This window comes from Podarcis erhardii, assembly GCF_964252035.2.
Source record: "Podarcis erhardii genome assembly, chromosome: Z".
Lineage (NCBI taxonomy): Eukaryota > Metazoa > Chordata > Lepidosauria > Squamata > Lacertidae > Podarcis > Podarcis erhardii.
The window spans coordinates 30,114,593-30,129,231 of record NC_138504.1 but is presented as its reverse complement, the minus strand read 5'-3'; the positions used below and the strand labels follow the sequence as shown (position 1 = coordinate 30,129,231).

The following is a 14,639-nucleotide window of genomic DNA, read 5'->3' as shown; positions in this document are numbered from 1 at the left end:
TGGACTGGGTCTCTCGTGAGGATAAAATGGGAAGAGAACGGCGCCGCCACTTTGAGCTCCTCGGAAGAAAAGGCGGCTATGCGAACGTAGGAGTGAAATGAAACAAAGACGTTGCAGTTTTGACCCCCGTATGGGACAGCTGCATTGCAGGGGGTTGGGGCCAGACGATCCTTCCAACTCAACAGGTCTTTATTCCACTTTCTTCTTCGCTCCTCGCGTGGAGCATTCAGCTGGATGAGTCTCTGTCTCTCTCTCTCTGGCCGAGCGAGGACTCCTCCTCCTCCTCCTCTTTCAATGCAATCGTCGCCGCCTCGCCTCCAGAAGGGAAATGGGAGGGAGGGAGGGGACAGTCAGCCCCCCCCCCTACTCCTAGTCCCCATTCCTTGACTGTTGACGGCTTCGTTGCGCGGCCAGGTACAGCAACACTCTGGGCGCGCGTGGCGGACAGAGGGAGGAGCAGAGCGTGGTGGGGGTACTTTTAAGCAGGGGTAACAGCCCATCTCCGACCGGGTGGGGGGAGAGAGAAAGCAGATATAAGGCAGGCAGGCAGAGGCTGTCCAACGTCCCGGCGGCTCCCTCTGCCTCCGTAGCCGCAGCTGGGACGCAGCTGGCAACAGCTGGCTCGCAACTTTCCGGACCCCTCGCAAGAAAGCTTAGATCCGAATCCAATGGGCGCTGCAAGACCCTTGGCTTCTGACCAACTATGAGCCGGCAGCGGCCCTTCTGGCTGCCTCCGCCTCTCTTCCTCTCAAATCCCTTTTTCCGCAGCCAAGATGCCGAGAGCGAGAACAGCAGCGAAGACTTGTTTTCAGACTTCGAGGGCTTCGACAACGAGAGCTCCTTCTCCCTAGACGACTGGGACGTGGACGACCTAGACGGTTTCGACAGCGGCGCGCGCTACGAAGGGGCGTCCCAGAGCGGCAGGGTGAGAGCGCTGCTCATCATGGCCTACTCGGTCATCATCTGCATCTCGCTCTTCGGGAATCTGCTGGTCTGCCACGTGGTGGTGAAGAACAAGAAGATGCACACGGCCACTAGCCTCTTCATCGCCAACCTGGCCGTGGCGGACATCATGATCACTACTCTGAACACGCCCTTCACTTTGGTAAGAAATGGTCACTGGAAGGGAACGCTCCCCTACTCACCCAGCCAGCAAGTTGCAGTGAGCAAGAATAAGTTATGTAGCTCCTGGCTCCAGGCTTAGAATCATAAAGGGCATAGAACAAAAGGAAAGGGGATTGGGTGGGAAGAGGGGGAAAAAACTCCAATCCAGAGGCTAGCTCTGAGTTGCAAAGTTCTTATAAGTATTCAGTCTGGCAGGGAAGCGCAACACCAGCTGCATCTTCTCCAGTGGATGGATGAGACCAGGCTGGTTTCCCCCTCACCATGATGTTGCTCCTTGGGAAGAGTAATTCCTTTTGTAGATCTAAATCTGAATAAGCTAGCAGCAGCTGGGTCATCAGGTCTTAGAATCGCTAGCCCACAGCATTTAGGATTGTGCTGGCTCCCAAACAGGGCTCAGTCCCAAGACAGGAGACAAAATAACAGGGGCAAGAGTTCCCCTGATGGTATGCAGAGTGCCTTCCCTCCTCTTTCCAAGTGGCTGCTCCAAACTGCATCTCTGTGCTGGTGCCAGCCTCCAGCAAAAAGCTCTGCACACCATGTAAAGCATATAAGAGTTAATCAATAATTTTTATCTGTCTGTGCAATTGCTCCAATTTAAGTCTCAAGGTTAAGCAAGTTTATCAGAAAGTATTACAGCACCTTAAAGCTGATGAATGTACTGAACAGGCATAAACTTTTGTTTGTCTTTGCTGTTTTTGCAGGAATAGACTGACGGGAGGCGGGGGGGGGGGAGGCATGCCTCTATCCTAACCAGGAGTCAGTTTCCTTCTTTGAAAGCCTTTGGGGGCTCGCTTGTACCCCTCTTTAAAAAGCCCTACCCCAATCCCAGAAGCTAAAGGAGAACTGTCTAGTCCAGTGTTTCTCAAACTTGGGTCTTCAGCTGTTTTTGGACTACAACTCCCATTATCCCTAGCTAGCAGGGAATATGGAAATTGTAGTCCAGAAACAGATGGAGACCCAAGTTTGGGAAACACTGGCTCTAGGGTTATTCAACAAGGAGTGAACAGCAAACTACATTTTAAAAAGAAAATAATAAAATAACAATCCCCCTCAGGACCCTTGCACCTCCCATCCTTCACAACTATGCCACTTTTTGAGAACTAAGCTCTAGCAGGCTCCTATTAAGTTTATTTACTTACTATATTTATATCGTACCTTTCCTCCAAGGAGCCCAATGTGTGGACGGACATCTTCCCATTTTATCCTCATAGCAACCCTGTGAGGTAGGTTAGGCTGAGAGACAGTGACTGGCCCCCAAAGTCCTAGCCCAGGTCTCCCAAGTCCTAGTCCAGGACGCTAACAACCTTACCAACACTGGCTGTCTAGTTCTGGCTATGGTTCTCAATTTCTTACAATGTGTGCAGGTTGTTGGTATGTGTGTACTGGATTTCAACTTCCTGCTGTAGTTTTATCTGCTGGCTGGTAAGAACAGCTTGCCTATCTAGTCCAACATCCTGTTCTCACAGTGACCAATCAGTTTCCTCCTTGGGAAACATGCAAGCAGGAGTTGAGCACAAGAGCAAACTCTTCCCTCTTGTGGTTTCCAGCAACTGGTATTCAGAAGCATTGCTGCCTCTGACTGCGGTGGCAGAGCATGGCCACTGATAGTTACCGTAGTAGCCATTGGTAGTCCTCCATGAATTTGTCTAATCCTTTTCTAAAGATATCCATGTTGGGGGCCATCACTGCCTCCTGTGGGAGAGAGTTCCACAGTTTCACTATGTGCTGAGTGAATTATCTGCCCTGAATCTGCCAATGTTCAGCTTTGTTGGGTGTCCACGAGTTTTAGCATTATGATGAGAGAGGGAGAAAATCGTTACTTTCTCCATGCCATGTGTAGTTTTATAAACTTCTATCATGTCACCTCTTCCTCACCTTTTCTCTAAATGAAAAAGTCCCTAACTCTCCATCTGCTTGATCATTCTAGTTGCTCTTTTTCTGAACCCTTTTCCAACTCTACAATATCCTTTTTGAGTTGAGGCAACCAGAACTGAACACGGTACTCTGTGGGGATACTCTCCTTCTCTTCATTCAGAGAACTGTTATCTATTCCTGCTCTTTGCTTCCTGTGACTTAACCAATTCCTGACCCACAAAAGGACCTCTCCACACTAGCACAGTGTGTCAGAATGTCTTGGTTTATAGCGCCATCAGGGCAGGACTTTGGGGCAGAGAGCAGATGCAGTTGGACTGCCTTGCCACATGTTTGGTGTGAGTGAAGTTACACACATTTAAAAAGCCACCCACCCATCATATGACCATTAAGTCCTGAGTCTAAAATTACCAAAGTGCATTTCTAGGGTGTGCTTAAGCTTCTGTGTATTTTAAACCTTTTAAACTTCTGCAAATGCTATTGTTTTGGAATGCCGTGTATAGTCATGTACAGCCCCCAACTGTGCGAGAGTATGATTTCACAGGGGAATAAGAGGGAAGGTGTACATTTATTATTATTTATTTATTTACATTTTTCTCCCAACTTTCCTCCCAAGGAGCTCAAGGTAGCATAAATGCCATAATTCCTTTCCATGCTATCCTTGGAATGACCCTGTGAGGTAGGTTAAGCCAAAAGAAAGTGACTGGCTCAAGGTCACATCTAGTGAGCTTCATGGCAGAGTGGGGATTCGAACCCTGGTCTCCCAGGTCTTAGTGCAGCACTCAAACTGCTGCACCAGCACTGGCTGGCCTTATTTCTCTTCTGGTAATAAGCATTTGGAGTTTTTGTTCCTGATCCAGCAGGGACTTGCTCTGTTCTCTACTGGACCACCACCATTTGTGCACAAAGTTAAAACTCCCCCCCCCAGTATTGGGGCAAAGGAGAATGTGTACCATTCACGTCTCTAGAAAATGAAGGAACTTCCTGTCCCTTCTCAGTGCAACAAAAATGGTGCTCAGTTCTTTCAATCAGTTTTCAGTAATGATGTAGTTATCCCACACTTCCTCCATAGAGCAGAGGGTAACATACATAAGTCCCCCCCCTTTCCTTTTTAAAAAATAATCCTCACAACAAACCTGTGAGGTAGGTTAGGTGGGAGAGATTGAAGGACTGTTGCTCCAGGTAAAGCATCTTCCTTGCAAGCAGACATTCCCAGGTTCTGTCCCCAGCATGGCCAGGTAAGGGGAGGAGAGACTATCTCTGGAAACCTGGAGAGCCACTGCTGGTCTATGTATACAGTACTGAGGAGGATGGACCAATGGTCTGACTTCATCCATAATTTAAAATATATAAAAAATTTAAACCACTACAGAATAAATTAAAACAAATTAAAACTTTCTAATCATCTGGATAGGCTTGTCTAAATAAGAATGTCTTCAGCAGGCACCAAAGAGAGTACAGTGAAGGCACGTGTCTGATATCAACTGCAAATCTAACCCTAAATCACATATTCACCACCACCCACTCTCCTTACTTAAAGTACTTTAGCTTGATACTGGGCTTGGAGAGGTGTGCAGATAGATGACTCTTCTCTGACAGCTCCTGAAACAGCTCCTGACCGAACAGAAGAAACTGGTCGTCCCATCCCCCCCCGTCCCCCAAAGTAATGTTAGTTTGGGAAATGTTTTGAAAACACAGTGTACAGTCCACTGGGAAAATCTCTTGTACCATCCCAAATGGATTGTGGCCCCATTTCCTCACAGACACTTTTACAATTGGCCTCAGGGCCAGTCCACCCATGAGTCAAAGTGAGGTGACTGCCTCAGGTGGCAGAATCCCCAGGGGCAGCAGATCCCAATGCTGATCTTTATTCCCCTCTTGTTCCTGATGTAGATCTTCACTTATCCCTTCTTCCCTGGCTGGAAGCAGGGTGCTGTTTTGTACTTCATTTGAGGTGCCCAGAAGTCTTGGGCTGGCCTTGGTTGGTGTGATGAAAGTCTTCTGCCCTTGTTTACAACAATTCATGCAGTTCAATGGGAATTGTACCCTAAAAGGGAAGCTTTGGTAACTCGTTTTCAAATTTGCATCTGGTGTGTGTGTATTGATGGGGGGTTGTATGACAGGTTCACCTGTCTGCCAATCTATCTCACTATACAGTGCTCTTGTAAGGATACACTGAAGAGGAACTATGAATCCTATGTTCCTTGGTCTGACGAAGTGGCTAGAGTTTGAGGCTAAGACCTGGGTTCAAATCTCCACTCAGCCATGAAGCTTTCACTGGGTAACCTTGGGGGCTAGTCACACTGCCTATCAGCCTAACCTACCACATGGGGTTGCTTTGGAGATTAAATGAGGAGGAGCCCTCTGAAAGCCCCTGGAGCTCACTGGAGGAAAAGGTGGGATATAAATGCAATAAAACAAACAAACATACAAACAAGTAAACAACTAGGAGTGCTTCCACATGGGTGTCTACTGTGGGATGTGTCCTCAGATATGCAAATATTTTGTACACCCACATGGTGTCTCTATTACCCCCCTCAAAAAAAAAAAAAATAATAATCCAGGTTTGCCCTTTCTAGTAAGATTCTGATAATGTGAAAAAACATTTTGCCAGCAACCCATTTACGATATCTGAATGATCCGTTATGATATTAAGCTCCTGTTTGGGGGAGGGGGGAAAACCCCTTCACTTTAATCCACATTTGGGATGATTTAAAAACTGCCTGCTATACTTTTCTAGGTCCGATTTGTTAGCAGAACCTGGGTTTTTGGAAAGCAGATGTGCCACGTGAGCCGGTTCGTTCAGTATTGCTCTGTCCATGTATCTGTGCTGACTCTGACAGCTATTGCTCTGGACCGCCATCAGGTAGAGTATCGTTTTTTTAAATCCCAATACTTTACAAAGAGAATACGAAATCTGCACCAAGAGAATGCAGATTCCACAATCAGAATTAATAATGCACTTTAAAAGCTGAGAGAAACAGAATGGCCTGCTAATGGCAGGCAAGAAGGAACACTGAACGTTCCTTGGGCAGGTGGGTGGGACACTGGAACAGTCGATGTCAGCCTGTGCTGGCCTTCCAAGACAAGTGTATAAAGGCATTTTCACATATCAGCTGACAGCCAGTTTTACTGGTGTTTTCCGAGAATGTCTTTCAAACATAACACTGGCTGGAATGGGCTTATGTTGTTGTTCTTTTTTAAATGGGCCTCAGATTTGACCAATAATGGCTACCAACCTTGATTGCTTAAAAAGAGGATTAGACAAATTCATGGAATAACTACTGCCCTGGCTCCACTGTCAGAGGCAGCAACGCTCCTGAATGCTACTTGATAGAGCTGGAACAGAGAGCTGCTCCTGTGCTCAAATCCTGCTTGTGGGTTTTCCACAGGTATCTGGGTGGCTAGTAAGATAACCGGATGCTGGAACAGATGAGCCATGGCCCTGATCTAGCAGGCTCTTCATTTGTCCTTATGTTCATGAAATAATATACTAAGCAAATTCAAAGTGGGAGCAAGTAAACATCACCCATACTCTGAAAGGGAGAAGCACTTGTGCCCATATCTGCAATAACCCTGCCACCACCAACCTCAGTTGCAGAGACCATTTTCAGCAGCTTGCAAGACCTTTTGCAAAAACAAACAAAGCCTCTTTTCACCTCTGTTTTGACTCAGCCCACTTTATTACATGAGATTGAGTCCTATTGATCTCCATAAGACATAGGAATATGTTTGTGAGTCAAGGCCTGTACAGTGGTACCTTGGATTAAGTACTTAATTCATTCCGGAGGTCTGTTCTTAACCTGAAACTGTTCTTAACCTGAAGCACCACTTTAGCTAATGGGGCCTCCCGCTGCCGCCGCACCGCTGGAGCACGATTTCTGTTCTCATCCTGAAGCAAAGTTCTTAACCCGAGGTGCTATTTCTGGGTTAGCGGAGTCTGTAACCTGAAGCGTCTGTAACCTGAAGCGTATGTAACCTGAGGTAGCACTGTATGAGGATTTACAACCTTATTCATTCTGTGACTTCCTTAGGTCATCGTGCATCCACTGAGGCCTCGAATGTCCATTGTGAAAGGAAGGATCTGCATTGCTGTCATCTGGTTAATGGCAAGCTGTTTCTCCCTGCCCCATGCCATCTACCAGAAGCTGATGTGGCTTTCTATGGGGTAAGAGGAATAAAAAAGACACATCATTAAAAGGGGCACCTGCTGCATTATTTGTCGCTGCAAATATTACAAATGATGCCTGGAGAGATGGGAAGGTACTGCAGAGGAAATTTATTTGAAGGGTGCAGCTCTGACAATGCTGCTGCTGTCTTTTAGCTGCTTCTTTAGGTGTCCATGCTCTACTTGGGAAACATTCAAACCATACCTTTAAAGCACTGTGATACCACTTAAACAGCCACGGCTTTCCCTAAAGATTTATGGGACTTGGAGTTTGTTTAAGGGTGCTGAGAGTTGTGATGAGGCCCCTATTCCCCTCACAGAATTGCAGTTCTCAGAGTGGTTTAACAGCTGATCCTTCTTCACAGGGAACTCTGGTACTGTAGCTCTGTGAAGGGAATAGAGGATTTCCTAACAATACTCAGTGCCCTAAAACAAAACAAAACAAAATTACAGCTCCCGGGATTCTCCGGGGGAAGCCATGACTGTTTTAAATGTTATGTTGTGAAGGTGGCCTTGGTGTTCCCCAGAACCGCTTCCCTCCCTCCATACAAAGGCTGATAGACCTTTAAAAAAACCTCTTCTAAGTTGCTTCCAAAGTTCCCCACTTCCCCATAGCTTAGCAAGAGACCACACATTTGGTAAGTTAAAAATGGCTTCCTTACAAACTCTTCAAAATGCCATAATCCACCAGCAGCAAGAAAAGACCAGCAGTACAATTTACTTCAAAATTGGCAAATATTTATCAATAACTATTTGTATAAAACACAAAAATGGCTTGCTTAAGCAACGCAATCTAGGCTTGGAACATCCAAATTAGACCACCTTACTGGTAGGGTTCTCATAGTGGAAGAGAAGAGAACGGAGTTTGGTAACCCTTCCTCCCAAGGTGAGGAGATGTGACCTAGTAAAGCCTGGCAGCACAGCTTACTTTATGTTCTTAACCCCTTCATGCATTAATTAGGGTTAAACATGGTGGTTATATGATGCTAGATTTATCACACAGTCCGTCTCTGTCCCCCCGCAACTCCAACAGGTTTGGGATGAGAGGGCTGTTCTGTCTGTCTAGCCCAACTTATCCCATGCAAGATGGAAACCTGTTTCTCACCTTTTGCCTGAAACCTCTTAATACCTCTGTTAACAAACTGCAGCTCCCAGAATTCTCTGGGGGAAGCCATGAATGGTTGTAGTAGTATCATAGCACTTAAAATGGATGGTGTGAACTGGGCCTAGCTTGCCTAGTCTACACCAGTCTGGTGGCCTCCTGATGATTTGGGCTACAACTCCCATCAGTATTGTCTACTCTTCACGGAGGAATTTGTTCTTCTTCTGTATTCCAGAAACAGAACGATTCGTGTGGTCTGCCTCCCAAGCTTCCCCCCTCCAAAAGATCTTTATTGGAAGTACCTGGATTTGACCACCTTCTTTCTCCTGTATCTCCTGCCCCTGTCGGTAATCTCCATCGCTTACACAGTGGTTGCCAAGAAAATCTGGATGCGGAACGCCATTGGTGATGTGACCATGGAGCAGTACTATGCTCACCAGAGGAAGAAGAAGATGACTCTGAAGATGCTGATGGTGGTCGTGCTGGTCTTCGCTGTCTGCTGGTTCCCGTTAAATTGCTACTTAGTCCTCATGTCTAGCAAGGCCATCCAGAGCAACAACATCATTTACTTCGCTTTCCATTGGTTCGCCATGAGCAGCACCTGCTACAACCCTTTCATCTACTGCTGGCTGAATGAGAACTTCCGCTCGGAGTTCAAGTCCCTGCTGCGTATGCGCTGGAGGAAGAGGGCCTCTGGAAATCACACCCTGCAGTTAATAATGGCCCCTTTCAGGCACACCTGCAGTGAGAATTGCCCCTGCAAGCAAGGTACCATTTCAGCAAACAAGAGGTGCATCCCACAGGAATTTGGTATGGACAGAGATATCCAATGTCCAGCCAATAATAATGGGTAGATGCATCTCTGGCTCAGCCTGGTGCCCCCCAGATATTTTGGGCTACAACTCCTATCAGTGTGTTGCCTGGGGCTGAAGGGAGCTGTGTGGCAAAACTACTGTGGGGGCACCAGGCTGATGAAGGCTGCTCTGGGAGAATGAATGGGTTCAGAGGGCTCCCACAGCATTGTGCATGGAGCTAGCCAGCCAGTACAACTCTGGGATATCAGCAGCTCCATACACAGATGCATGGACTGTTCAGGCATTTGAGAAACAGAGGCATTATTGTTTTTTGGCCTGAACTTACGTCAATGCACTCTTGCACAAATCAGTCACAGCTTTAGGGTGCAGCTATCCAGGAAAGATGTGGTGATTTTGGTAGAAGGCAGGCATGGCCAAACTTGGCCCTCCAGATGTTTTGGGACTACAATTCCCATCATCCCTGACCACTGGTCCTGTTAGCTAGGGATGATGGGAGTTGTAGTCCCCAAACACCTGGAGGGCCAAGTTTGGCCATGCCTGGTAGAAGGGATCATTCTCACAAAGCACTTCTGATTGTGGCACAGAAGCTACCATTAGGACTGAGACTTCATTTTCAATCACAGGTTAGAAGGTCCCAGTCAGTAAATTGATGTAGAATGTATTTCCTTAGTGCCTCGCTTGCAGGCCCAGCTACAGAGGTTTTGCCACCTTAGGCAAAACAGAAAATGAAGTGCCTGGAGGTTGCATGGGGGAAGCCCCTGTACAGTGAAGGGGGAGGGGGAGAAAAGAGGCCAGAGAGCAACAGGCAGTGGATGTGGGTGGATAGTGGTGATGAGGATAACAAGTGCAGGAGGCTGCAAGCAGTGTGCTCCTCAGGGCCCAGATCTGCCGCCCCTCCTAGCGACCCCCAGCAGGCCACCTGAGGCAACTGCCTCACCGCAGCTTGTGGTGCCTCAGTTGCCACCTGACACCGGTGCATGTTTTGAAAGTATTTCCTGGGCTATTATTTGCGCACAGGAATGCATGCACACAAAAAGCAGCACTGGTGCATTTTGGACCAAAGAAGGATAGTTTCATCCCTCCTGAAAAGCAAAAAGCTCTGGTTTGGATCCAGCTTACATTTTGGTCATCAGGTGGAGAGAGATTGTGAGAGATGAAGGCATACACTCCAACATTTTTGTCCCCAAAATAGGGAAGTCAGGAGAGGCACACCTTCTGGTCCAGTGCTCTGGGGATCATCAGCAGGATCATTCCAGAGCATCTTCTGGCCCAGCACTCTGGCACAAACCTGCTGACTGACGCCAGAGTGTCTTTAGGTTTGGCGCTCTGGTGTGAGTACTTGCATCAGAGTGTTGGACCAAAAAAAAGAGGACATTCCGGGATCCAAACAGAAGCCAGAATTGACTTCTGTGATCCGGGATGTCCTGCTTAAAGTGGGAAACTTGTGGGTATGAGAAGGTCCTACACGCATCTTTTCCTCTTAAACATTGGAACCTTCAGCAGACCCTCCCTTGTTGAGGCCTGGGAACATGTTCTTTCTATACTTTGGAGATGGAACATTTTTCCTTTGGAGAGGAAATCCAGTTTTGCATTGTCAAATTTTGTCAAGTTATCACATTTTGGCCTGTGCTTAAATGGCAGGATGCTAAACAGATCTTTGGTGAACAGGCAACTTATTTCAGTAGGAACCAAGAGGGTGAATTTGACTGATGGTCGACGTTATGATGGAATGCCCATAATTCAGGATAAACCTGGTCTTCGAACCAACAAGGTGTGTGTTCAGTAATCTAGGCTGCATGGAGGCATCTTCACAATGCTGTAGAAGAGATTGGTTGTTTGTATCTGGAAGGGGTGCAGGGAGACTGAATCTATCACTTCATCCTTTTCCCTTAACAGCTGGTAAGTGTGATTTCTGATTCTGGAAGAAGCCTCTATTTCTTAATGTATAGGGGAGAAGAAACCATGGATGCCACCCGTTTACATGCATGGTTCTTCATCAAGCCTGAAATTCACAGGAGTTGCCAGCAGGATATTCTGTGCCTGCTACACTGTAGATAGTTTGGATCATCCAACTAGCTCATGAAACGGGGTACATGTCATATACAAGTTTGTGCCCTGTTTTGTGTGCCTACTGGAAGGCCCCAAAATAAACCAGTCACTACAAGTGTATGATAAACAACAAAAATGTGAGCATTTGGAACTTTCCCCATAATTGCATTTCCATGCTTGAAAGTGCTTAACCTGTTGAATTTCTGCCTGCCACACAGCTGTTAAAGGTACAAGAACCCTGCTTTCTCCCAGTGCCAACCCTAAACCATGCCCTGTACATACATCAAAGTAAGTCCCATTGATCACGGAGACTTATTGCTGAGTAGACATGTTTACCATTCTATTGTTTGTTAACTATATAGTGAATTTTTAAGAGTGACTGGACTTCAGCTCCTGCATAGTAGGAGATAAGCCTATGCCCTTTTTGCTTTTGCCATTTCAGGGAAGAGCGGTTCTTTGACCTTCACTTGCACTCATTGTGTGTAATAGTATTTGCAGGAAATATCTTCTAGGGTGTACTGTATCTGAATCCACTGCAGAAAAGATGCATCCTGTTTTTCTAGGAAAAAAGAAGGGCAGAGAAGAGAGAGAGAGCAAAGGACTGGGGAAAGAAATGAGACCAGGGCAGGAAAAGTGGATGAAAGCAGAGAGCTAAAGAGCAGCTCTTTAGGTGCCCAAACAACTCACGCATCAGCAACAACTCTTGACTTTACTCATCAGCTAAAAACACTACCAGGCAGGCTCACTTCACAGAAATCGTTTAGAAGGGCACCTAAACATTTTGCTTTATAACTTTCATTCCAGTAGACTAGAGACTTACTTTGAAAAAGAAAAAGAAAAATGGAAGCCCCAGGGGCTGTGTATTTGGTACACTAGTGTGCCCTATACCCACCTCTAGGTGGTGCTTCTGCACATACTATCTTTGCGCACATATGCTCCCTTGCTGGATGAAGACACAAGTTTGTGGATAGATCAATGGTTTTCTGTTAACCCTTGCAGAAAGTTAGACCTTACTCTGTGGCTCATCACTTTTGCTAACTATCATCCTTTCCTAAATAAGATTAAAGTAGTTTCAGAGAAAGAAATCTTATTTGGTTCCCCCCCTTTTTTTTTACTTCCATCTGTCTGGTTTGCAGGAACGAGAATGCCTGTTGTTTTATGCTTATATATTTGTTTGAAGCATTTTTACCTTACTCTTCAGGCAAAAGAAGACCCCTCAGGATAGTTTGCAAAGATCAGTAATAAGACAACTCCTGCCCTCAGGCTTGCAGCCTAAAAGGTACAGCATAAAAGGAAAAGCGGTTGGGGAAGAGGAAGAGGAAGGGAGGGAAAGCAACACTTGGGGTACTAATTCTAAAATACCTTTTTTAAAAAAGAAAAAGTCTAGCTGGGATGGAGACAGTTCAGGGAGAGAAGGAGAGGGTCCTTCAGCTGAGCTGGTGAAGTGGCTCTGCCCTCTGCTTCAACCTGATGAAATGGTTGCTGGTGGTGTCCCCAACTGCCTCATGTTGTTTTAAATAGTTTTGAATGTTGTATTGTTATGCTGCAACCTGCCCTAGGACCATAGAGTGAAGGGCAGGTAATCAATTAATGATGATGATGATGTTCAAATCATGTTCAGTACAGGGAGACCTGTTGCAAGCTCTAGGATTTGCAGTCAGTTCAAGTGGTTTACTGACAAAGAACTGACAAAATTTTGAAATCACAGTAGCATACATAACATACTTTAAATATTATATTTAATATGCAATATATATATCTATAAAGAGTTAGTTCCGTGATTTTAAAGAGTCACTTGTAGAACGAACATTTTTGTGAATGGAACACAAAATACAATAAGATTTGAACATTAGGGGGGAAATCCAGTATTTCAGAGCCAGCCAGTGCAAGGCATTGCAAAAGATCACAGAATTCTGGGCACTGTAAAATTCATTTCATAAATAGCTCAGGTAGAAATTTGCAGTTGAAATTTGCTACTTTTTCAAATTAATGAGTCAAATTAGCAACACTAATCTGGCATTTTAAATGTATGAAAATGAGTAACTGTTCAAACAAAACATGATTCATTATCACTCATGAAGCAGAAATTGATTGCTATAAGACCATGATATTCCCAGTATGCGCCAGATATTATTCCTGTTCCAAAAAACCCCAAAGTAATTGCAGTTAGTATGAAATAATATAATTTGGTGAGTCCCATCTTACTATGTGCACAAGTTTAATCATATCCAGGGCATCTCTTCTCAGAGATCTGTTAACAGAATTAGTAAAATACAAACTAATCTGGAAAACAAACTCATAAAGATGTAACTCTTTATCAGGTGCATAATTTTCTTTATTTCTTTAGGTGCTGGAATGGAAACCACAGATATGTTGATTGATCTCACCACCACTTCTGTAGTGCTGCAAAACTGGCCACCACACTCCAAAAAAATTAAGAACCCAATCTTCTTTTTTCAAAACACAGCTGTCTCCTACCATCAGGTGTCTTTAACAGCATTGAAACACACAAGTTCTCATTAGGTGAGCAGAGGGCTGATGCCACAGACCTAGCTGCGGATCTACACTTGTCGTTTACAACTTTAAAAGGTATTATTGAAATGTAACACCAGAAGGTGCTGCAGAGCAGCAAGCCATCAGCAAAGAGAAACTGCCATTAAATGTTATAGAATGTTATTTTTAATAATGTTTAGATGATCAATGTAGATCCAGCGCTAGAACCCCACCCCAGCTGATGCTCTTGTCTAGAAGATCTTAGATCAGTGGTTCCCTGGGGGTGGTAGGATTACCTAGGGGGTGCCAAGAGGCAAGGGAATAGCACACAGTCAGTGTAGGTGGGTCACTCTGAGTGCATTGATTGCTTCTTTACGATTGACCAGGCTAGAGTCTAGAGTGAAACACCACCCTTGCTTTTAGCTTAAAGCTCTACAGCTCTTGTCGCTTTCAAAGCTATTTTGTTTGGTCACTTTTGTATGTACGATTCTTGCTGCTACAAGATAGCCAATTATTGGTAATAGTTATTTATTTTCTTATAAATTATTTACCATGCATATGTGCAAGGTGAAGGTTTGTGTGTGTTTGGTAAGGAGTAATATATAAACATTTTATGCTATAGATTTCCTTCGTCATGCTTTTGTTAGTAACAATGCATAGAAATATTTCTCATGAAATATTCTTTGCTGCATATTCTTGTTTTAGCCTCAAGAATAGATCAGAGCATATATTTGTGTTGTGTTACAAACTTATGATTGTAAGCCCATCCATCATATTAAGAATTTACTGAAGTTGTGAAGTAGTTACTAAATGTTGTATCTAAAGACTCTTGCTAAATGACAATCAGGCTCTGAAAAGCTGTTATCACTGGATCAAGTTAATCAATATTGTGAAATTGTTTTTAATTGGATTGTGAATAAATGTGCAATTGAATTTTTTGGTGTCGTTATCTTCCTTAGTGTGTTGTGCAATCCACAAAACTCTAGATGCTATTTTGATGTCATTGAGTTCCCTT

General features: G+C 44.9%; 1 protein-coding gene across 1 annotated transcript; it reads left to right on the top strand.

Annotated features, from left to right (window-relative positions):
- Nucleotides 1-294: 294 nt before the first annotated feature.
- LOC309333606 (G-protein coupled receptor 83-like) lies at nucleotides 295-14,557 on the top strand (the record flags this gene model as incomplete). The annotated part of the gene is given in 8 exon segments (XM_081847342.1): nucleotides 295-354; nucleotides 357-414; nucleotides 774-1,105; nucleotides 5,738-5,863; nucleotides 7,032-7,165; nucleotides 8,503-9,057; nucleotides 12,333-12,410; nucleotides 13,479-14,557. Coding segments are annotated over 8 exon segments (1,377 nt in total). The 3' UTR covers nucleotides 13,513-14,557.
- Nucleotides 14,558-14,639: the final 82 nt, after the last annotated feature.